Raw genomic sequence first — 18,950 nt, 5'->3', positions numbered from 1 at the left:
CCATATACCAAGTTTTATTTCAATACCATAAGTAGTTTTAAAGTAATGCTCTGGTCAAGAAAAGGGGCAAAGGGCAATAATTATGTAATTAGCTTAAAAACAGCTATAATCATTGTGCACTGCACTTCCTCTCGTTGTGCTAAATACCATTGAATGATGTTTAATGAAATTCCAAAAAAAGTAGTTTTCTAGTTATGCTCCGGACAGGAAAAGATACAAAGGGAATAACTCTTGCAATACGCTGAAATAGAGTTATTGTTCATGTACACTGCAGTTCTAATCATATAGGGGGAGGGGGCAACGTCACCATGCTGGAATGATAACTTGTAGGGAAGAATAAGTAATATGAAATAACAATTTAACAATTTGTGTAGTACTTTAATAAACATTATCATTTCGTCCGAAAGTTGCAAACATAAATAGAACATAATTATTGAACTGTAAAGTTGCGAACATAAATAGAACATAATTATTGAACTGTTATATAAAAAGTGAACATTGTTTACTAGATGAAATGCATTTATAACATAACATGCCTTGTTTTTAGCTGTTTAATAATACTAAAATGTAATGTAAAATTGCATAAAAATCTAGTCAATGGAGTTATTATGTTAACTTCTTCATTTACATAGTAAAGAAGAGTTGAAAATGGATGTTTTTAGTTGATATTAATACAAAAACAGCATGTGTCTTATTGGACAATGGCAATTTTTTCAAATATGATAAAAATAACGCATTCAAACTGAATATGTATCAGACTATGTATGAAAGAAATAATACTGTTTCTATTTTTCACAAAGGTTTTGAAATACAACAATGCACATATAAGCATAAATAGGCCAAATATGCAAAAAAAAATAATAGCAAACAATGTGTGAAAGTGATACTGAACACTTAAAACAATTTCTTTGTGCATTAAATGAATATATACCAGAAAAGCAATACTAAATCAAGTTCAAAATATATAATAACATGAAGAACACCCCTTTATGAATATCTTCATAAGAAATCAGAGTACATGTAAACAATAATCATTTATATCATTAGTATCGAATGTGTCTAGTTTAAAGTGTGTTTTCATTTGCATTAAATTACATTGTAATATATACCAGAAAAGCAACTATAAAAATCCTTAAATGTATAAGAAACTGAAGACAATAAAGAATAACACCCATTTATGAATATCTCCAAAACAAATCAGAGGTCACCTATATATAAAACAATAATCAATCATATAATTAGTATCAAATGTGTCTAGTTTTTGTGTGTCTGTTCATTATCTTTAAATGAGCATCTTTAAAGTGAAACTCTTATTTGAAATCAATACATATAATTGTATTTATAACACACATCAAATTGAATGAAAAAACAATAACTACTTACTAAATAATGCATTTACTGAAATATCGTTTACTGACAACAAGCTTGTCACCCTGTTTATAATAGCAGAAAGCATGACAAGTATTAAATGATTGGTGATTGCTAAAAGATTTACTGTGGTCTACTATAGTATCACAAGGCAGAAATACCATGTTTTATGTTCATTCTTATTAATTAGCAAATTGAACTCAAGATCCTTCATTAGAAACATTGTTGTTGACATCTATCAACCCATTTTGAAAATATTAATTATCATAAGTCTTATTTGGGAGTAAGAGTGCATCTTTAAAAATAGTGTGTGTGTTTTTTCACTTAAATATGTAACAATTCAATTTGACAAATGAGACAAAAGTTAGGAAATAGAAGTAGTAATTGTACATAATACAAAACAACAACAAATAATGACAAAGCTCAATATAACAGGAAATCTATATGAAAACACAAATCCTTAAAGGCCATAATTATTTAAACTGAATTAAGGTATAAGTAATACACACTTTTATGAAGCTTTTACCGACAACATAGTTATTATCATGGTACACTATGGGACTTTTATCCAAATTTTGAAGATTTTTTACTGTGAATTAAAAATATATTGTCTATATTTGATTTTTTTTCACATTATCAGAGATTATGAAATAAACACAACAGTTTCTGGTAAAATAAACTTCAGTTAATAGAAAAATTAAGTTCAACTGAACAAATTATTGATACACATGGAAAAAAAATCATTTTGATTGATCTTGTGAATCTTCGAAACAGAGCAGTATTTCGATGTTTGAAAATATATAGCAGTTTTATAAATTCATAAAAAATAGTTAATAACAAGACAACCTGCTGAAATCATTTTAAATATTTTCTATGATGTCTAATGAACAATTTAAAAGACAATTTATGATAGTTTACCATTCAGTTTTGAAGGAAATATACATAATGTCATGTAATTATACATTTTTATAACTAATAAAATGCTTAAAAATCAACCTTTTTCTCGTAAAAAGCTTAATTGGACTTATTCATAAAATGTAATCATTCAAATAAATGAATTTTACTTGTGATACTAACTCAGAATTCAGATTTAAAAACAATGAATGTACTTTTAAATTAAAATATGTAAAGAAACAAGAAGACTAAGTAGGCGGTAATGCCCCTCCAAAAATGTCAGAGTGAAAGTTCTCAACTAATGTCTTTTTAATATTTTAACATGTAAACAGTCTCTGTTGGTAATCAATGTCTATTTGTTTTATTTAGTCAATGGTATTCTAACATTTAGAATTTTTCACAATAATTCTTCACTCTTCAACATTTGAAGTTTGGTTTGTTCCCATGTGTTTGTACTTGTAGTGTGTGCACAGATGAAAATTACTCAATGCTGAGTCAATGCTGATTTGGTTTTCATGCCCCTTCAGGTTCTTTACCCATCTAGAATGTTTAGTGCTGTAAAAGAAAAAAAATACTTTCTAACTAATTCGTATATATATAATAATACTGCCATACATATACAAAATAAAATATTAACAGTTTAATATTTCTCAACATTATTTAAAAACAACAACAATAAGCTGATACATACATGTATATAATATAAAGAAAATTACTAAATTTATCAATGAAATTCATCATCACCACCACCATCACCACCACCACCACCACTGGATTATTGAAAACAGTGAGTTTATAAAACAACAAACACCAACTCAAATATGTTTTATATGAAATACTCACATCATCTCTATCAGATGTGACTGGCTTGTGGATAGACATGGATGTCAAATCTGTCTCAATGATCCAACAAAGTATTTAATGCAGGCTGGAATTCTTCATATAATAGTAATATTCAGTCCTTTTCCTGCCTGAAAGAAATTAGACTTCTGATTATCAACCAACAGAAACTACAACTGTAAAATACAAATGCACATGTATTAATTATACATTCTGCACTAATATCCGTTTTAGCCAAGAGTAAGGGTTGGTAGGCACAAATGTGTGTTGTTGTGCATTTGGTTGATAATGATTCACAACAGTATGGCTTTCAACGAGACCTTCACCAAGCAAATGAATGACGCTTGTGTCCAAGCTGTTGTGGCTTCCAGCCCGAAACCATGTACATCTTTTAATACCGGTTTATTTTGAAAATATGCAGTTTGTAAACAAATAATGGGTATTTTTAAGTCTAATATTTTTCTAAGATAAAACAAATAAAAGATTACATACTCATATCATATACATAAATGATGTACATTTAAAAATATGTAATATGTACATGATGCACCAGTCAATTGTAACCACGGCCCCTAGGTCTGGGGATATGCCGGGGAAAGCTGGGGAAATGGGCTGTGTTTTTACCTTTCAGGTGGCCTCGCAATGCCAGGTGAATGCGGTGGTTTTGTCTTTGAGCAAAATATAGCAGGGAATATGCCTTACCCAGGCTCCCTGGGGTACGGGGCATATGGCGAGGATTTGACCATCAGTTCGTCCCCGCAGGACGAGGATTTTACCCGGGGTTGCCTGGACAGAAAGTCAAAGTCCCAGCTATTCCTCGGACCTTTGGGGGGGGCGTGGTTACAATTGACTGGTGCATTATAAGTAGACGTAAAGTATGTAACATGTATATTTATAGAACATGTAGAAATATTAAAATGCTGTCTTAACATTAAGCAAATAAAAATGATTTAAGAATTCCAAAGAAATTAAAAAACAAACATTTTTGAACACATAAACTTACACAACTACTCAAGGATACTTACATGAATAGCCCTTTGATACGAATATCCCAGTTCCATGCTGATTGTTGACATTGGTTTTTTCGACAGAAAATCTTCTCTTACGCGTATAATTCACTTATAATCCATGTTTTACTGTAATGACTCAAATTGTTAGATGTATCGTAATCAACTGTCAGTGTGCACTTTTAGTTTTTACTTATTTTAAACGTATATTCATGACAAAACTTCACTGAGTTTCCAACTATAAATCGACGATGTAGAAATTCCATTATTGACCTATGAATAGCGGGGAAATACCTTCTGGTTCTAAAAATAGCAACATCCGGATATGTGTAGTGTTCTAAAAAATAAAACAACTCAGGGGCAGTCGTAATAAAATTTTACTAATGTCACCTTCAACACATTAACAAATAAAGTTAGGTGAACAATTAATTCCAATATCGATTAAATTAAAGAAAACAGCTTACCTCATGGTTTATTAATGCAGTAAACATAACAAAACAACATAAAACATAATTATTCCCATTCACATAATTACCGGTCCACACATTTTACATTTCATTCGGAACTCCTCCAAATATTTACATTTCCGCCACATGATATTACAGTTAACCAATCAGAAAACGTAAACGAAACGGGAACAGTTATTAAACTTATTTGTCGTTCTTCCGATATAATGTTTTGAAGATAAATTGAAGACAATCTATTCAACCATAAATAGCATTTTTAGCATTTTTTTTTAACACCCATGCAATCGCCATCCATTTGCATTTTTTAATCATAATAAAATAACAGTAAAACCCAACTGTCAATCAACTTAAAAACCGCTCCTACCACTAACTAAAATAAATTCCCATTCCATAATAGGCGTGCACTACAGTGCGGCGCCAATCATATGAAATATTCACTACATCAAGACAACATGCAGAACCCACCGTTCAGGGGCTCTAGCTAAAGATTAAGGTCACAGTTCAAGTCAAACATGTGATCAAAAGATTTTTTGTCCTCTTCATAGTTCGTAAGCTACTTGAAGGAATTTCATGAAACTTGGGTAAAATGTTAACTTCATTTACAAGACATGCAGAACCCACATTCCAGGTGCCCCAGCTCAAGATCAAGGGTCGAAGGTTCAAGCTATAGATAACATGTCGGCTCTTTATCTCCCAATCCCCTTGAAAGGGTTTAATGAAATTTGCGTAAAATCTTCATCTTCAATAACTAGTCACAATCTGCTCCATATCTTCCAACATCAAATGTGGTAGAACAGATTGAAAAAAAAAAGGGGTGGGGATATCTTATTTTGTTTCCAAAACCAACTAACTTGGAAACAACCGTCTAGTTTTCATTGTAGATGGACAATATTAAGCTTAATTCAACTTAACAGGCAATCCAGTTACCGTAATGTAGCATGAACATCACAGTATGCATGTTTATTAAATTTTGTTATTTAAGTACTGAATGATTTTGCGTAAATTCTAATTGTACAATATCGGAAGAAATATTTAATATAACAAACTTTTTTTTACTCACCATATCCCGATTTATCACTGCCGATATAACTCAATCGAGTCAATGTCAGTTACATCCCTTTGAAATTAAGTAAACAAACTTTTTTTCCACATTCTTTTATCTGGAGAGCCAAATTCAGCCTGAAATTGACTTGCAAAAAGACTGCGAGAAGCTTAATACCATAGATAAGACGCAGGCATTTTTGGGGGGGAATTCTAGGGGGAAAAGTGTGTCCTATACAAAGACATTTACATTATAATGTTGATGCAACTGAGAGTGTTGTTTTTGAAAAAAAATAACAATCAAGCTAGCCTTAGCATTGTTGTCTTTGCCATGAAAACATGACTGTTAGTCTGAGATTTTATTACTTTTACTTTTCCAGATATTTAAATAAAACATTATACACAGGAAGTCAAAGATAAGACAGAGATATATTGCAAAGCTTTCAAGTTATGTCCCTTTATAATTTGAACATGCAAAAATTTCAACTTTGCCATAACTTCATGATCATTTATGGTATGTACCTGGAAATTGGTATACATTTTACCAGTGACAATTTATGCATTTGTAATAAGGCCCACAACTCTTTGCTTGAAAAATTGTTTAAGTTATTCCCCTAGATAATTGAAAAAAATAATGCAAAAACTTTAAACTTGACAATCACTTGTTCAATAAACAGTTCAAGATAATAAAAGTTTGTACATTTATTACCAGTAAAAATGTGCTCATGTGTAGCAAGGCCCATAACTCATACTTTCAAGTTATGCCCCTTTTGCCTGACTAAAAAAAACTATTCAAGCATTTGCATTGCTCTTATTTGGAACTCTTGTTTCTAGTAATGAAAGCAAAAACAGATCATTTATAATGTCTTTGTATGGACATACTGTATCATTTTATAAGTGACCAGGAATTTAATGCCTTGATCATGGGACTCCTTTAACTTTTCTAACCTGAAAATTACCTGAATAAAGTGACATAGTAGCTTTCATAAAATTTGGCATGTGAATAAGGATTTAAGAAAGCTTAATAGATTCAGGATGGTGTTGAAGGCTTGCTGTTACGCATTTTCTATTCTCTTTTATGGTTAATCTATATTATCAGTAGTCTAACATGGTTGCCCAGTAAAACAATGTCTCAGTGTACAGCATTATGTTGGCAACAACCCCATTGCCATAAACTATGATGTGAGATTACTTAAATATTGATGGCTATATATTCATTTGTTCTAGCTGTTTTATAGTATAAACCATGAATAAGTTGCAACAGAACAGAATGTCTGTTTGCCCATTGATGAGAATATTTTCCTTTGTTGACATGAATCAAATATTTATAGATGGCAATAATGCTGTTAGGTTTTATTTCCCCCTTGTCTGATGGGATTATTTGCTCGTTCAATAAACCGTCTAAAAATGAGTCTTTATTTAAAATTGTCATTTATATTTTTATTGATTTATTGATATTCAGTAATTCTTTGGGTCTATTAATCCTACTAATACTAGTACCGCTGCTGCTGACACAATTTGTTCTGCTGTTACTAGTAATCCTACTTCTACTAGTACTGCTGCTGCTGAAACAATTTCTACTGCTGTTACTATTAATCCTACTTCTGCTAGTACCGCTGCTGCTGACACAATTTCTACTGCTGTTACTATTAATCCTACTTCTACTAGTACCGCTGCTGCTGACACAATTTCTACTGCTGTTACTATTAATCCTACTTCTACTAGTACCGCTGCTGCTGACACAATTTCTACTGCTGTTACTATTAATCCTACTTCTACTAGTACCGCTGCTGCTGACACAATTTCTACTGCTGTTACTATTAATCCTACTTCTACTAGTACCGCTGCTGCTGACACAATTTGTTCTGCTGTTACTATTAATCCTACTTCTACTAGTACCGCTGCTGCTGACACAATTTGTTCTGCTGTTACTATTAATCCTACTTCTACTAGTACCGCTGCTGCTGACACAATTTGTTCTGCTGTTACTAGTAATCCTACTTCTACTAGTACTGCTGCTGCTGACACAATTTTTACTGCTGTTACTATTAATCCTACTTCTACTAGTACTGCTGCTGCTGAAACAATTTCTACTGCTGTTACTAGTAATCCTACTTCTACTAGTACCGCTGCTGCTGACACAATTTTTACTGCTGTTACTAGTAATCCTACTTCTACAAGTACCGCTGCTGCTGACACAATTTCTACTGCTGTTACTAGTAATCCTACTTCTACTAGTACTGCTGCTGCTGAAACAATTTCTACTGCTGTTACTAGTAATCCTACTTCTACTAGTACCGCTGCTGCTGACACAATTTCTACTGCTGTTACTAGTAATCCTACTTCTAATAGTACCGCTGCTGCTGACACAATTTTTACTGCTGTTACTAGTAATCCTACTTCTACTAGTACCGCTGCTGCTGACACAATTTCTACTGCTGTTACTAGTAATCCTACTTCTACTAGTACTGCTGCTGCTGAAACAATTTCTACTGCTGTTACTAGTAATCCTACTTCTACTAGTACTGCTGCTGCTGAAACAATTTCTACTGCTGTTACTAGTAATCCTACTTCTACTAGTACCGCTGCTGCTGACACAATTTTTACTGCTGTTACTAGTAATCCTACTTCTACTAGTACTGCTGCTGCTGACACAATTTCTACTGCTGTTACTAGTAATCCTACTTCTACTAGTACCGCTGCTGCTGACACAATTTTTACTGCTGTTACTAGTAATCCTACTTCTACTAGTACTGCTGCTGCTGACACAATTTCTACTGCTGTTACTAGTAATCCTACTTCTACTAGTACTGCTGCTGCTGACACAATTTCTACTGCTGTTACTAGTAATCCTACTTCTACTAGTACTGCTGCTGCTGACACAATTTGTTCTGCTGTTACTAGTAATCCTACTTCTACTAGTACTGCTGCTGCTGACACAATTTGTTCTGCTGTTACTAGTAATCCTACTTCTACTAGTACTGCTGCTGCTGACACAATTTGTTCTGCTGTTACTAGTAATCCTACTTCTACTAGTACCGCTGCTGCTGACACAATTTGTTCTGCTGTTACTAGTAACCCTACTTCTACTAGTACTGCTGCTGCTGACACAATTTGTTCTGCTGTTACTAGTAATCCTACTTCTACTAGTACCGCTGCTGCTGACACAATTTCTACTGCTGTTACTAGTAATCCTACTTCTACTAGTACCGCTGCTGCTGACACAATTTTTACTGCTGTTACTAGTAATCCTACTTCTACTAGTACTGCTGCTGCTGACACAATTTCTACTGCTGTTACTAGTAATCCTACTTCTACTAGTACCGCTGCTGCTGACACAATTTCTACTGCTGTTACTAGTAATCCTACTTCTACTAGTATTGCTGCTGCTGACACAATTTCTACTGCTGTTACTAGTAATCCTACTTCTACTAGTACTGCTGCTGCTGACACAATTTTTACTGCTGTTACTAGTAATCCTACTTCTACTAGTATTGCTGCTGCTGACACAATTTCTACTGCTGTTACTAGTAATCCTACTTCTACTAGTACCGCTGCTGCTGACACAATTTCTACTGCTGTTACTAGTAATCCTACTTCTACTAGTACCGCTGCTGCTGACACAATTTTTACTGCTGTTACTAGTAATCCTACTTCTACTAGTACCGCTGCTGCTGACACAATTTGTTCTGCTGTTACTAGTAATCCTACTTCTACTAGTATTGCTGCTGCTGACACAATTTCTACTGCTGTTACTAGTAATCCTACTTCTACTAGTACTGCTGCTGCTGACACAATTTCTACTGCTGTTACTAGTAATCCTACTTCTACTAGTACTGCTGCTGCTGACACAATTTCTACTGCTGTTACTAGTAATCCTACTTCTACTAGTACCGCTGCTGCTGACACAATTTTTACTGCTGTTACTAGTAATCCTACTTCTACTAGTACTGCTGCTGCTGACACAATTTCTACTGCTGTTACTAGTAATCCTACTTCTACTAGTACCGCTGCTGCTGACACAATTTTTACTGCTGTTACTAGTAATCCTACTTCTACTAGTACTGCTGCTGCTGACACAATTTCTACTGCTGTTACTAGTAATCCTACTTCTACTAGTACTGCTGCTGCTGACACAATTTGTTCTGCTGTTACTAGTAATCCTACTTCTACTAGTACTGCTGCTGCTGACACAATTTGTTCTGCTGTTACTAGTAATCCTACTTCTACTAGTACTGCTGCTGCTGACACAATTTGTTCTGCTGTTACTAGTAATCCTACTTCTACTAGTACCGCTGCTGCTGACACAATTTGTTCTGCTGTTACTAGTAACCCTACTTCTACTAGTACTGCTGCTGCTGACACAATTTTTACTGCTGTTACTAGTAATCCTACTTCTACTAGTACTGCTGCTGCTGACACAATTTCTACTGCTGTTACTAGTAATCCTACTTCTACTAGTACCGCTGCTGCTGACACAATTTCTACTGCTGTTACTAGTAATCCTACTTCTACTAGTATTGCTGCTGCTGACACAATTTCTACTGCTGTTACTAGTAATCCTACTTCTACTAGTACTGCTGCTGCTGACACAATTTTTACTGCTGTTACTAGTAATCCTACTTCTACTAGTATTGCTGCTGCTGACACAATTTCTACTGCTGTTACTAGTAATCCTACTTCTACTAGTACCGCTGCTGCTGACACAATTTCTACTGCTGTTACTAGTAATCCTACTTCTACTAGTACTGCTGCTGCTGACACAATTTTTACTGCTGTTACTAGTAATCCTACTTCTACTAGTACCGCTGCTGCTGACACAATTTCTACTGCTGTTACTAGTAATCCTACTTCTACTAGTATTGCTGCTGCTGACACAATTTCTACTGCTGTTACTAGTAATCCTACTTCTACTAGTACTGCTGCTGCTGACACAATTTCTACTGCTGTTACTAGTAATCCTACTTCTACTAGTACCGCTGCTGCTGACACAATTTTTACTGCTGTTACTAGTAATCCTACTTCTACTAGTACTGCTGCTGCTGACACAATTTCTACTGCTGTTACTAGTAATCCTACTTCTACTAGTACCGCTGCTGCTGACACAATTTCTACTGCTGTTACTAGTAATCCTACTTCTACTAGTACCGCTGCTGCTGACACAATTTCTACTGCTGTTACTAGTAATCCTACTTCTACTAGTACTGCTGCTGCTGACACAATTTGTTCTGCTGTTACTAGTAATCCTACTTTTACTAGTACCGCTGCTGCTGACACATTTTCTACTGCTGTTACTAGTAATCCTACTTCTTCTAGTACTGCTGCTGTTGACACATTTTCTACTGCTGTTACTATTACTCCTACTTCTACTAGTACTGCCACTGCAACTCCCACCACTTTTTTGCTAATGCTGACTACTTCTACAACTACAAGTCTTGATTCAATTGAACACTGGTACTTTTTCTATGGATGATATTTCAACAGTGAAGATGACGGTAATTTGTGGTACTGGTGTTGCTGAAGTAGCTGCTGGTGATGTTGCTGGTCTCTATTTGCAGATTGCAGTGTTGGATGTAGACATCTGTGGCCCATCCATGCCTCGTATCCTGGGCGTTGAGGGAGAACAGGTAATTGATGGTGTCTTGTCCATTTTTCATGTATTATCTACACACACCAAAGTGACATTTGAATATAAAGCTTTATATAACTTTATAAGTGCTTACTTTGGGCTTAATGCCCTAATTTGTATTACAGTGGTAACCAGGCAATTGAGCATTAGAAACTAATAAAAATCCCTTTTCAATTTACTGAAAATTGTAAGCTCCTAGAAAATAATATTGAAAAAAAAATACAATTATTTTTAAATGATGTGCCTACTTTGAAATAAAATGTGAAAAATATGGAGATTTTTGCTTGTCTGTCTACAGGTACACAATAGTGGATCTGGATGGTCCCCGGTGGTAAGTAAACCAAGGAAGACATAAGCATATAATTGAGTTTTCTTACTGTCTGAAATAAACAAAGATATTATCAAGTTGAGACAGAATGATTGTAGTTCATTGATTTTTTTCATTGGCTTGTTAATTTCATTTTATTACATTGTTAAACTACATTTTATAACACTGTTAAACTACAGTGAAAGTGCCGCCTCTTGTTAAATCAATTCATAGCATTTCAAAGCGTCTTAATTCATAGTTTTGAAGGAGAAATTAAAGGTTGTGGTATTCATTGTATTTTAAAATGTACAATTGAGGGCTCGGATTATCAGAAGGTTTAAGATTATTGCCTGTTAACTGATAGCCTTACCAGATTAATGTACATGTATTACTCAATACGTATGCTCATTGAATGTTTAGTCAGTTGTAAGCCTTCGTTACAGAAAACTTATTAAGCCATTAATTATGATACGACATGTTGCAGTCTCACTGTGTTTGAATATGAGTATAAACTTGTATACTTAACTTTAAAACTTGTATAAATTTAAAAATAGTGATTTGATGTGAGTAAACACTTGCATGTTAAGCATTTATCCACCAGACCAAATCTTGTATATGTATTCATTTTCAATTTCAGAAATTATATGTCACTGTTTTTTTGATCGAGCAAATTTTCTAGTCTGCCAATCTTATTTCAAACTATTTTTGACAGTTTCCAAAAATTTTAAAGGTTTACTTGAACATACAAGCATTGAGCACATTGGTTCACAATTCATGGTTCCACCATTTCATGAAGTTATGTTTTGTTGATGTTTCTAATATCTAGAGATATTTAGCCTGTCATGACATTGCAGTCTGTTTACTCTTGATGAGTTTACTCTTGCCTTGATTTTAGTGCCAAAGTGTAAAGAAAGGGAAGTAATAAAAAGTCCAAAGGATAATGTAAATTCAATCATAAAAGAGTTCTTTCCCCTGTGTTGCAGTATGTGACAGACAACCTGGCTGTGATGTCTGTGGGATTTCTCCTGTCTGGCCCTGACGATGCTGTCATCTGGAGAGGGCCTAAGAAAAATGGTGGGCAATATTGTTAATCAATATGACAACTTTTCAGCGTCAAATGAATATAAAGAATGTACCATTTTCAAAACATATTATCTAGTGATATATCTCCTAGGTAGGTATGAGCTTTGGCTTTGTAAAAGGCCATTAGACCATTTTATTTATTAATATTATTAAGTTGGTTAATGTTTTCTGTTGTTTGTTTTTATAGGGCTAATAAAGCAGTTCCTGAAGGATGTAGACTGGGGAGAGGTGGACTACCTTGTGATAGACACACCTCCTGGTACCTCAGACGAGCATCTTTCAGTGGTTCAGTATCTCAGTGAGGCCAATGTAGACGGAGCAGTGATTGTCACCACCCCTCAAGTGAGTCTTATTTTTTATTTTTGCGATAGACACACTCCTGGAAGCCCAGAGGATGAACCTTTATTGATTCAGTATCTCATGGAGTCTGCATTGATTAAGTGATTAACAAGCCCCTAGCACCTCAGATGAGCACTTCAGTGGTTCAGTATGTCAGGGAGAGTCGGCGTTGCATAAGTGTTAAACAAGCCTCTAACACCTCAGATGAGCACTTCAGTGGTTCAGTATGTCAGGGAGAGTTGGCTTTGCTTAAGTGCTATGTGCACCCCTTGCACATCAGATGAGCACTTTAGTGGTTTAGTATGTTTGGGAGAGTCTGCATTGCTCAAGTGATAAATTGTACTGTCAAATCATATGATAACAAAAAGGTATAAAAGTCACAAGTTTAGAATACTCATGTCATCATCTTATGTTGCTATAGTTAAAGGTGTCTCAACATATTTTTACCATGCATTTAATAAAAGAAAAGTATGGCTTTCTGAATGAAATTCTAAAATCACTATCCATATAAAAAACATAATTTGTTTCAGTGTTTCACTGTACTGTTGCATAAAATTGTCAATTAATTGATACTGTTTTTCTGTATATTGTAATGGGTGGCCTTATAGCAACTATACTTTGTCATTATACCCCCACAAACGAAGTTTGGGGGGGTATATAGGAGTGAGCTTGTCGGTCGGTCGGTCTGTCGCTTTTCATGGTTTCCGGACGATGACTCATGAAAGGCTAGACAGATTTGAACAATTTTTGGTACACAGGTGTAACATCAGAAGATACAGGTCAAGTTCAATATTGGGGCTGGTGGGGCCAAGGTCAAGGTCACTGTTACGGTCAAGGTCACTGTTACTAAAAATAGACAAGAGGGCCAAATGGCCCTGAATCGCTCACCTGTGATATACTGCACATTGGTATTGTGTTCATAAGGTTTTTCTAATATCTGACCTAGTGACCTAGTTATTGACTGCGGATGACCCAATATCGAACATGACCCAGATTTTATAGAGATGATCATTCTGACCAAGTTGCATTAACATTAGGCTAAAATTGTGACCTCTATTGTGTTCACAAGGTTTTTCTACTAATTGACCTATTGACCTAGTTATTGACGGTAAATGACCCAATATCGAACTTGACCTAGATTTTATAGAGATGATCATTCTGACCAAGTTACATTTAGATTAGGCTTAAGTTGTGACCTCTATTGTGTTCACAAGGTTTCTATACTAATTGACCTAGTGACCTAGTTATTGACCGCGAATGACCCAACATCGAACTTGACCTAAATTTTTCTAGAGATGATCATTCTGACCAAGTTGAATTGAGTTAAGCCTAAAATTGTGACCTCTATTGTGTTCACAAGGTTTTTCTACTAATTGACCTAGTGACCTAGTTTTTGACCTGGGTTGACCCAATATGGAACTTGACCTAGCTTATGTTAAGATGATCATTCTGACCAAGTTTCATCAAGATAAGGCTAAAATTGTGACCTCTATTTTGTTCACAAGGTTTTTCTAATAATTGACCTAGTGACCTAGTTATTGACTGCGTATGACCCAATATCGAACTTGACCCAGATTTTATAGAGATGATCATTCTGACCAAGTTGCATTAAGATTAGCCTAAAATTGTGACCTCTATTGTGTTCACAAGGTTTTTGTACTAATTGACCTAGTGACCTAGTTATTGACCGCAGATGACCCAATATCGAACTTGACCTAGATTTTATAGAGATGATAATTCTGACCAAGTTGCATTGAGATTAGGCTAAAATTGTGACCTCTATTGTGTTCACAAGGTTTTTGTACTAATTGACCTAGTGACCTAGTTATTGACCGTGAATGACCCAATATCAAACTTGACCTACATTTTATAGCGATGATCATTCTGACCAAGTTGCATTGAGATTAGGCTAAAATTGTGACCTCTATTGTGTTCACAAGGTTTTTCTACTAATTGACCTAGTGACCTAGTTATTGACCGCGGATGACCCAATATTAAACTTGACCTAAATTTTATAGAGATGATCATTCTGACCAAGTTGCATTGAGATTAGGCTAAAATTGTGACCTCTAATGTGTTCACAAGGTTTTTCTACTAATTGACCTAGTGACCTAGTTTTTGACCCCAGATGACCCAATATCGAACTTGACCTAGATTTTATAGAGATGATCATTCTGACCAAGTTTCATAAAGATTAGGTCAAAATTGTGACCTCTATTGTGTTCACAAGCAATTGTGAACGGACGGACGGACGGACGGACGGACGACGGACGAAGAGTGATCACAAAAGCTCACCTTGTCACTACGTGACAGGTGAGCTAAAAAACGGTTTCCGGACGATAACTCATGAAAGGCTAGACAGATTTGAACAATTTTTGGTACACAGGTGTAACATCAGAAAATACAGGTCAAGTTTGATATTGGGGCTGGTGGGGCCAAGGTCAAGGTCACTGTTACTTAAAATAGAAAAACGGTTTCCGGACGATAACTCATGAAAGGCTAGACAGATTTGAACAATTTTTGGTACACAGGTGTAACATCAGAAGATACAGTTTGGTACACAGGTGTAACATCAGAAGATATAGGTCAAGTTCGATATTGGGGCTGGTGGGGCCAAGGTCAAGGTCACTGTTACTAAAAATAGAAAAAAACGGTTTCCGGACTATAAATCATGAAAGGCTAGACAGATTTGAACAATTTTTGGTACACAGGTGTAACATCAGAAGATACAGGTCAAGTTCGATATTGGGGCTGGTGGGGCCAAGGTCAAGGTCACTGTTACTAAAAATAGAAAAACGGTTTCCGGACGATAACTCATGAAAGGCTAGTTTTTCTTGTCAGCAGTGTAACTTCTAAATTACTCAACAGATTTAAATAAAACAATACATGCATGATAAAAGAAGATGCAGTGTGCAGTAACCTTAGAGTTATGGCTTCTTTTCAAAGGAATGGTTTGCGATTCCTGTGTCCAGGCGGCATTTGGGGGTATTCGTCACTCCTGTGACAGCTCTAGTTGTCATAAGAAGTAATGACAATGAATATATTTATTTTAAAAGAGAATAAAGCTGATTTTGCACTTTTGCAAACAAGGTCACTTTTCGTTATATAGCTGCACCCTATCGTTCTACCTGACTTTGTTTAAGTACTACTACATCAAGCAAAACCAGAGAACAGAAATGAGTTTTTACATTTAAACAGAAGACACTCATAAATATTATCTTAATTGAATGTAACATGTATAGTTTCCACATGTTTCTTTTTATTTGCCCTCATACATACAACTTAAATTTGTAGGTTGACCTTTGGGTATGACAAAACTTTATACTATTAATATCAAAACTGACAACATTGATTTTTTGATTTTGTATAAATACAGGAGATTGCTCTGCTGGATGTGAGGAAGGAGATCAGCTTCTGTAACAAGGTTGGGCTGCCCTTGATTGGCATCGTGGAGAACATGAGTGGATTTGTCTGCCCTAACTGTAAGGTGGGTACGACATGATTCATATTTCTATGAGTAGGATATCATAGATTGGTTATGACAAATACTAATCTCTATTTTGACACTATTTAATTCTTCTTTCCATTTTTTTACTTATCTCTGTTTCAGTGCTTAATTTTAACAGTTCACCTACTGTAAGAAATGGTGGCACTCTGTGCTCTGACCATTAATTTGGCCGGTTATGAAGAAGAAAATGAATTATACTTATATTCCAACATAAACATCCATTTAGAAAACTGTATTAACATTTCTTTCAAAATACACTGTCAAGGATACAAAAAAAGAATAAAATTGTATCATTTAAAAACAAACAAACACGATATTTTGAAGTTTTATAATGTCATCATATGTTGTTTTTTCCAGACTGAATCTCAGATATTTCCAGCTACAACAGGTGGAGGGGAGAAGTTAGCTCAGGACTCTGGAACTCAATTGTTGGGGAAGGTCCCCCTGGATCCTAGAATAGGTAAGCTTTCTGTACTTATACACATCTTATCAAAGCATTTGGTACATGTGCTACATTAATAGTTTCAAAAAATGAAATGTACAAGTACACATGATGTGCATTGTTGAACCTTTTAAACATACAAATATCAGAACTTTGCTCTTATGATTTGATATTGCTGAGCATCATTTCAAATGTTGTTGCACCTCCTTTGTCATTCCTCGGTAAACTTACATATCGTTTAACAAGTGCTGCAAGTTATTTAAACCATTTCACTTAACACGTTGTGTTGTACTGCAGGTCGTTGTTGTGACGAAGGGAAGTCATACCTGACTGATGTCCCAGACTCGCCCGCTACACAGGCATTTGTCTCCATCATCAGCAGTATGCACACTTTTACTTATTTTTTCGTCCCAATCCTGTTTCAGAGGAGGGGGACTATAAATTTCCCTCCTTTAGCCTGTCTGTATGTCTGTTTGTTTGTCGTTTGGACAAACTGGATGCTGCAATAACTTTGAAACTACAAAGTTGTGGAAATAGTGAAAATACCAGTTTTTGACGATTCTGCAGTATCGGTATGTCAAGAAGTATGCCAGCTAGGTTAATGAAACTTGATAGATTAAGGGCTATCCGGAGAATATTCTTGATGTTTTATTTTATTGTTTGACAAAAATTGTTATAGCAATGAAACTGAAAATAGTGGAAATACCGCTTTTTGACATGATCTTCGTGTAATTTAAAACGTGTAAAACCTTAGTTTATATTTATGAAAATTGGTATGTAGAAAAATACTATTAGGAGATAATACACTTCTTTTAAGGTTTTTGTTGGCAAAAATTGTAGTTGCTATGGCAAAAAAAACAGTGAAAATATCACTCCTTTTGACTGAATCCTGCAAAAACTCAGTAATTATACATGCTAGGTAAATAAAAGATGGTATCCGGTAGAAAGGCAAAAGAGGATTAGGTACTTTATTTTAGTCAGATAATGTAGCTAAGATGACAAAAACTTGAAAATATCACTCTTCTTGACTGGCTCCTGCAATAACTCAAGAAGTATGCAAGCTAGGTTAATGGCACTTTGTAAGTACTTAGAAAGCCATTAAGATGGTATGCATGTTATTCTTTTTTTGGACAAAACAAGTCGAGGACCATGAAAGTGCTAGCAATATGCAGCATTTTTGCTCATTTTAACTAACTACTTCGAGGCTTTCATGGCACAGTGATAACACTCTTATTGAGCCGTAAGCCCCACACTTTCTATACAATTTAATTACAAATCAATTCACTTGAGGAATTGTTGATTTTATTTATTGCAAAAGCCCTACTTACTGTGGTATTGTTTTGCATTATTCATTAGCTAAGTGTCTCCAGTGTCAATATTTTAGTTTGTTCCACACAACTTATTATATTACACTCATTAAATCATCTAACCAGCTCTAGGGACTGTTTTGTTTGATCTGTTGATGATTCCCATCATAGACCATTAACCATGTTTTTATTTTGTCAGAGATAGAGGAACACTGCGAGAAGTTGCAGAAGCAGCGTGAGTCTGAGACAGGGGAGGTGATGGACACGTTATGAACATTTTGCTCCTGGGGTGGGGTCTGGCTCTGAACACTCCTCTCCGAGTGATTCATGGAATGGTACATAGGATGAAAAACCACAACTGTGTGCACACTATTGTTTATTCCACATAGTTTATTATCTCTATTTTCTGGTGAACATTAGCTGTTTTCCAACACATAATCATGAGATGAGCCATTCTGAACACAAAACATATTTTTTCACTAAATTTGATATATGCCTGGAACCTAAGTGACTGAAACTGCCATCATATTAGTATAAATATAAAATGTTAAGGTTGTTGAGTTATGAATGTTAACTGAAGAAGTGAAAGCTTCGTTTATCCTGCTGTGTATCACATAAAGTATCTTTATTCTAAGTTGTACCAATTGGCTGTGATAAATTTTCTTACAATATGATCTTTGATGTATATACATGTATAAATAAAACTGTCTAAACCTTA

General features: G+C 35.0%; 1 protein-coding gene across 1 annotated transcript in view; it reads left to right on the top strand.

Annotated features, from left to right (window-relative positions):
* The window catches only part of LOC128207465 (cytosolic Fe-S cluster assembly factor nubp1-B-like), a 24,817-nt gene extending 5,867 nt beyond the window's left edge, over window positions 1-18,950 (top strand). The window contains exons 4-11 of the mRNA XM_052910403.1: window positions 11,176-11,244; window positions 11,545-11,577; window positions 12,537-12,627; window positions 12,824-12,978; window positions 16,352-16,462; window positions 16,841-16,943; window positions 17,223-17,306; window positions 18,432-18,950. Of these exons, the coding sequence (XP_052766363.1) occupies window positions 11,176-11,244; window positions 11,545-11,577; window positions 12,537-12,627; window positions 12,824-12,978; window positions 16,352-16,462; window positions 16,841-16,943; window positions 17,223-17,306; window positions 18,432-18,505 (720 nt within the window). The 3' untranslated portion in view covers window positions 18,506-18,950. The remainder of the gene's footprint in view (window positions 1-11,175; window positions 11,245-11,544; window positions 11,578-12,536; window positions 12,628-12,823; window positions 12,979-16,351; window positions 16,463-16,840; window positions 16,944-17,222; window positions 17,307-18,431) is intronic.

The sequence above is a fragment of the Mya arenaria genome, chromosome 2 (assembly GCF_026914265.1).
Source record: "Mya arenaria isolate MELC-2E11 chromosome 2, ASM2691426v1".
Lineage (NCBI taxonomy): Eukaryota > Metazoa > Mollusca > Bivalvia > Myida > Myidae > Mya > Mya arenaria.
This window is presented reverse-complemented; position numbering and strand designations above follow the sequence as displayed.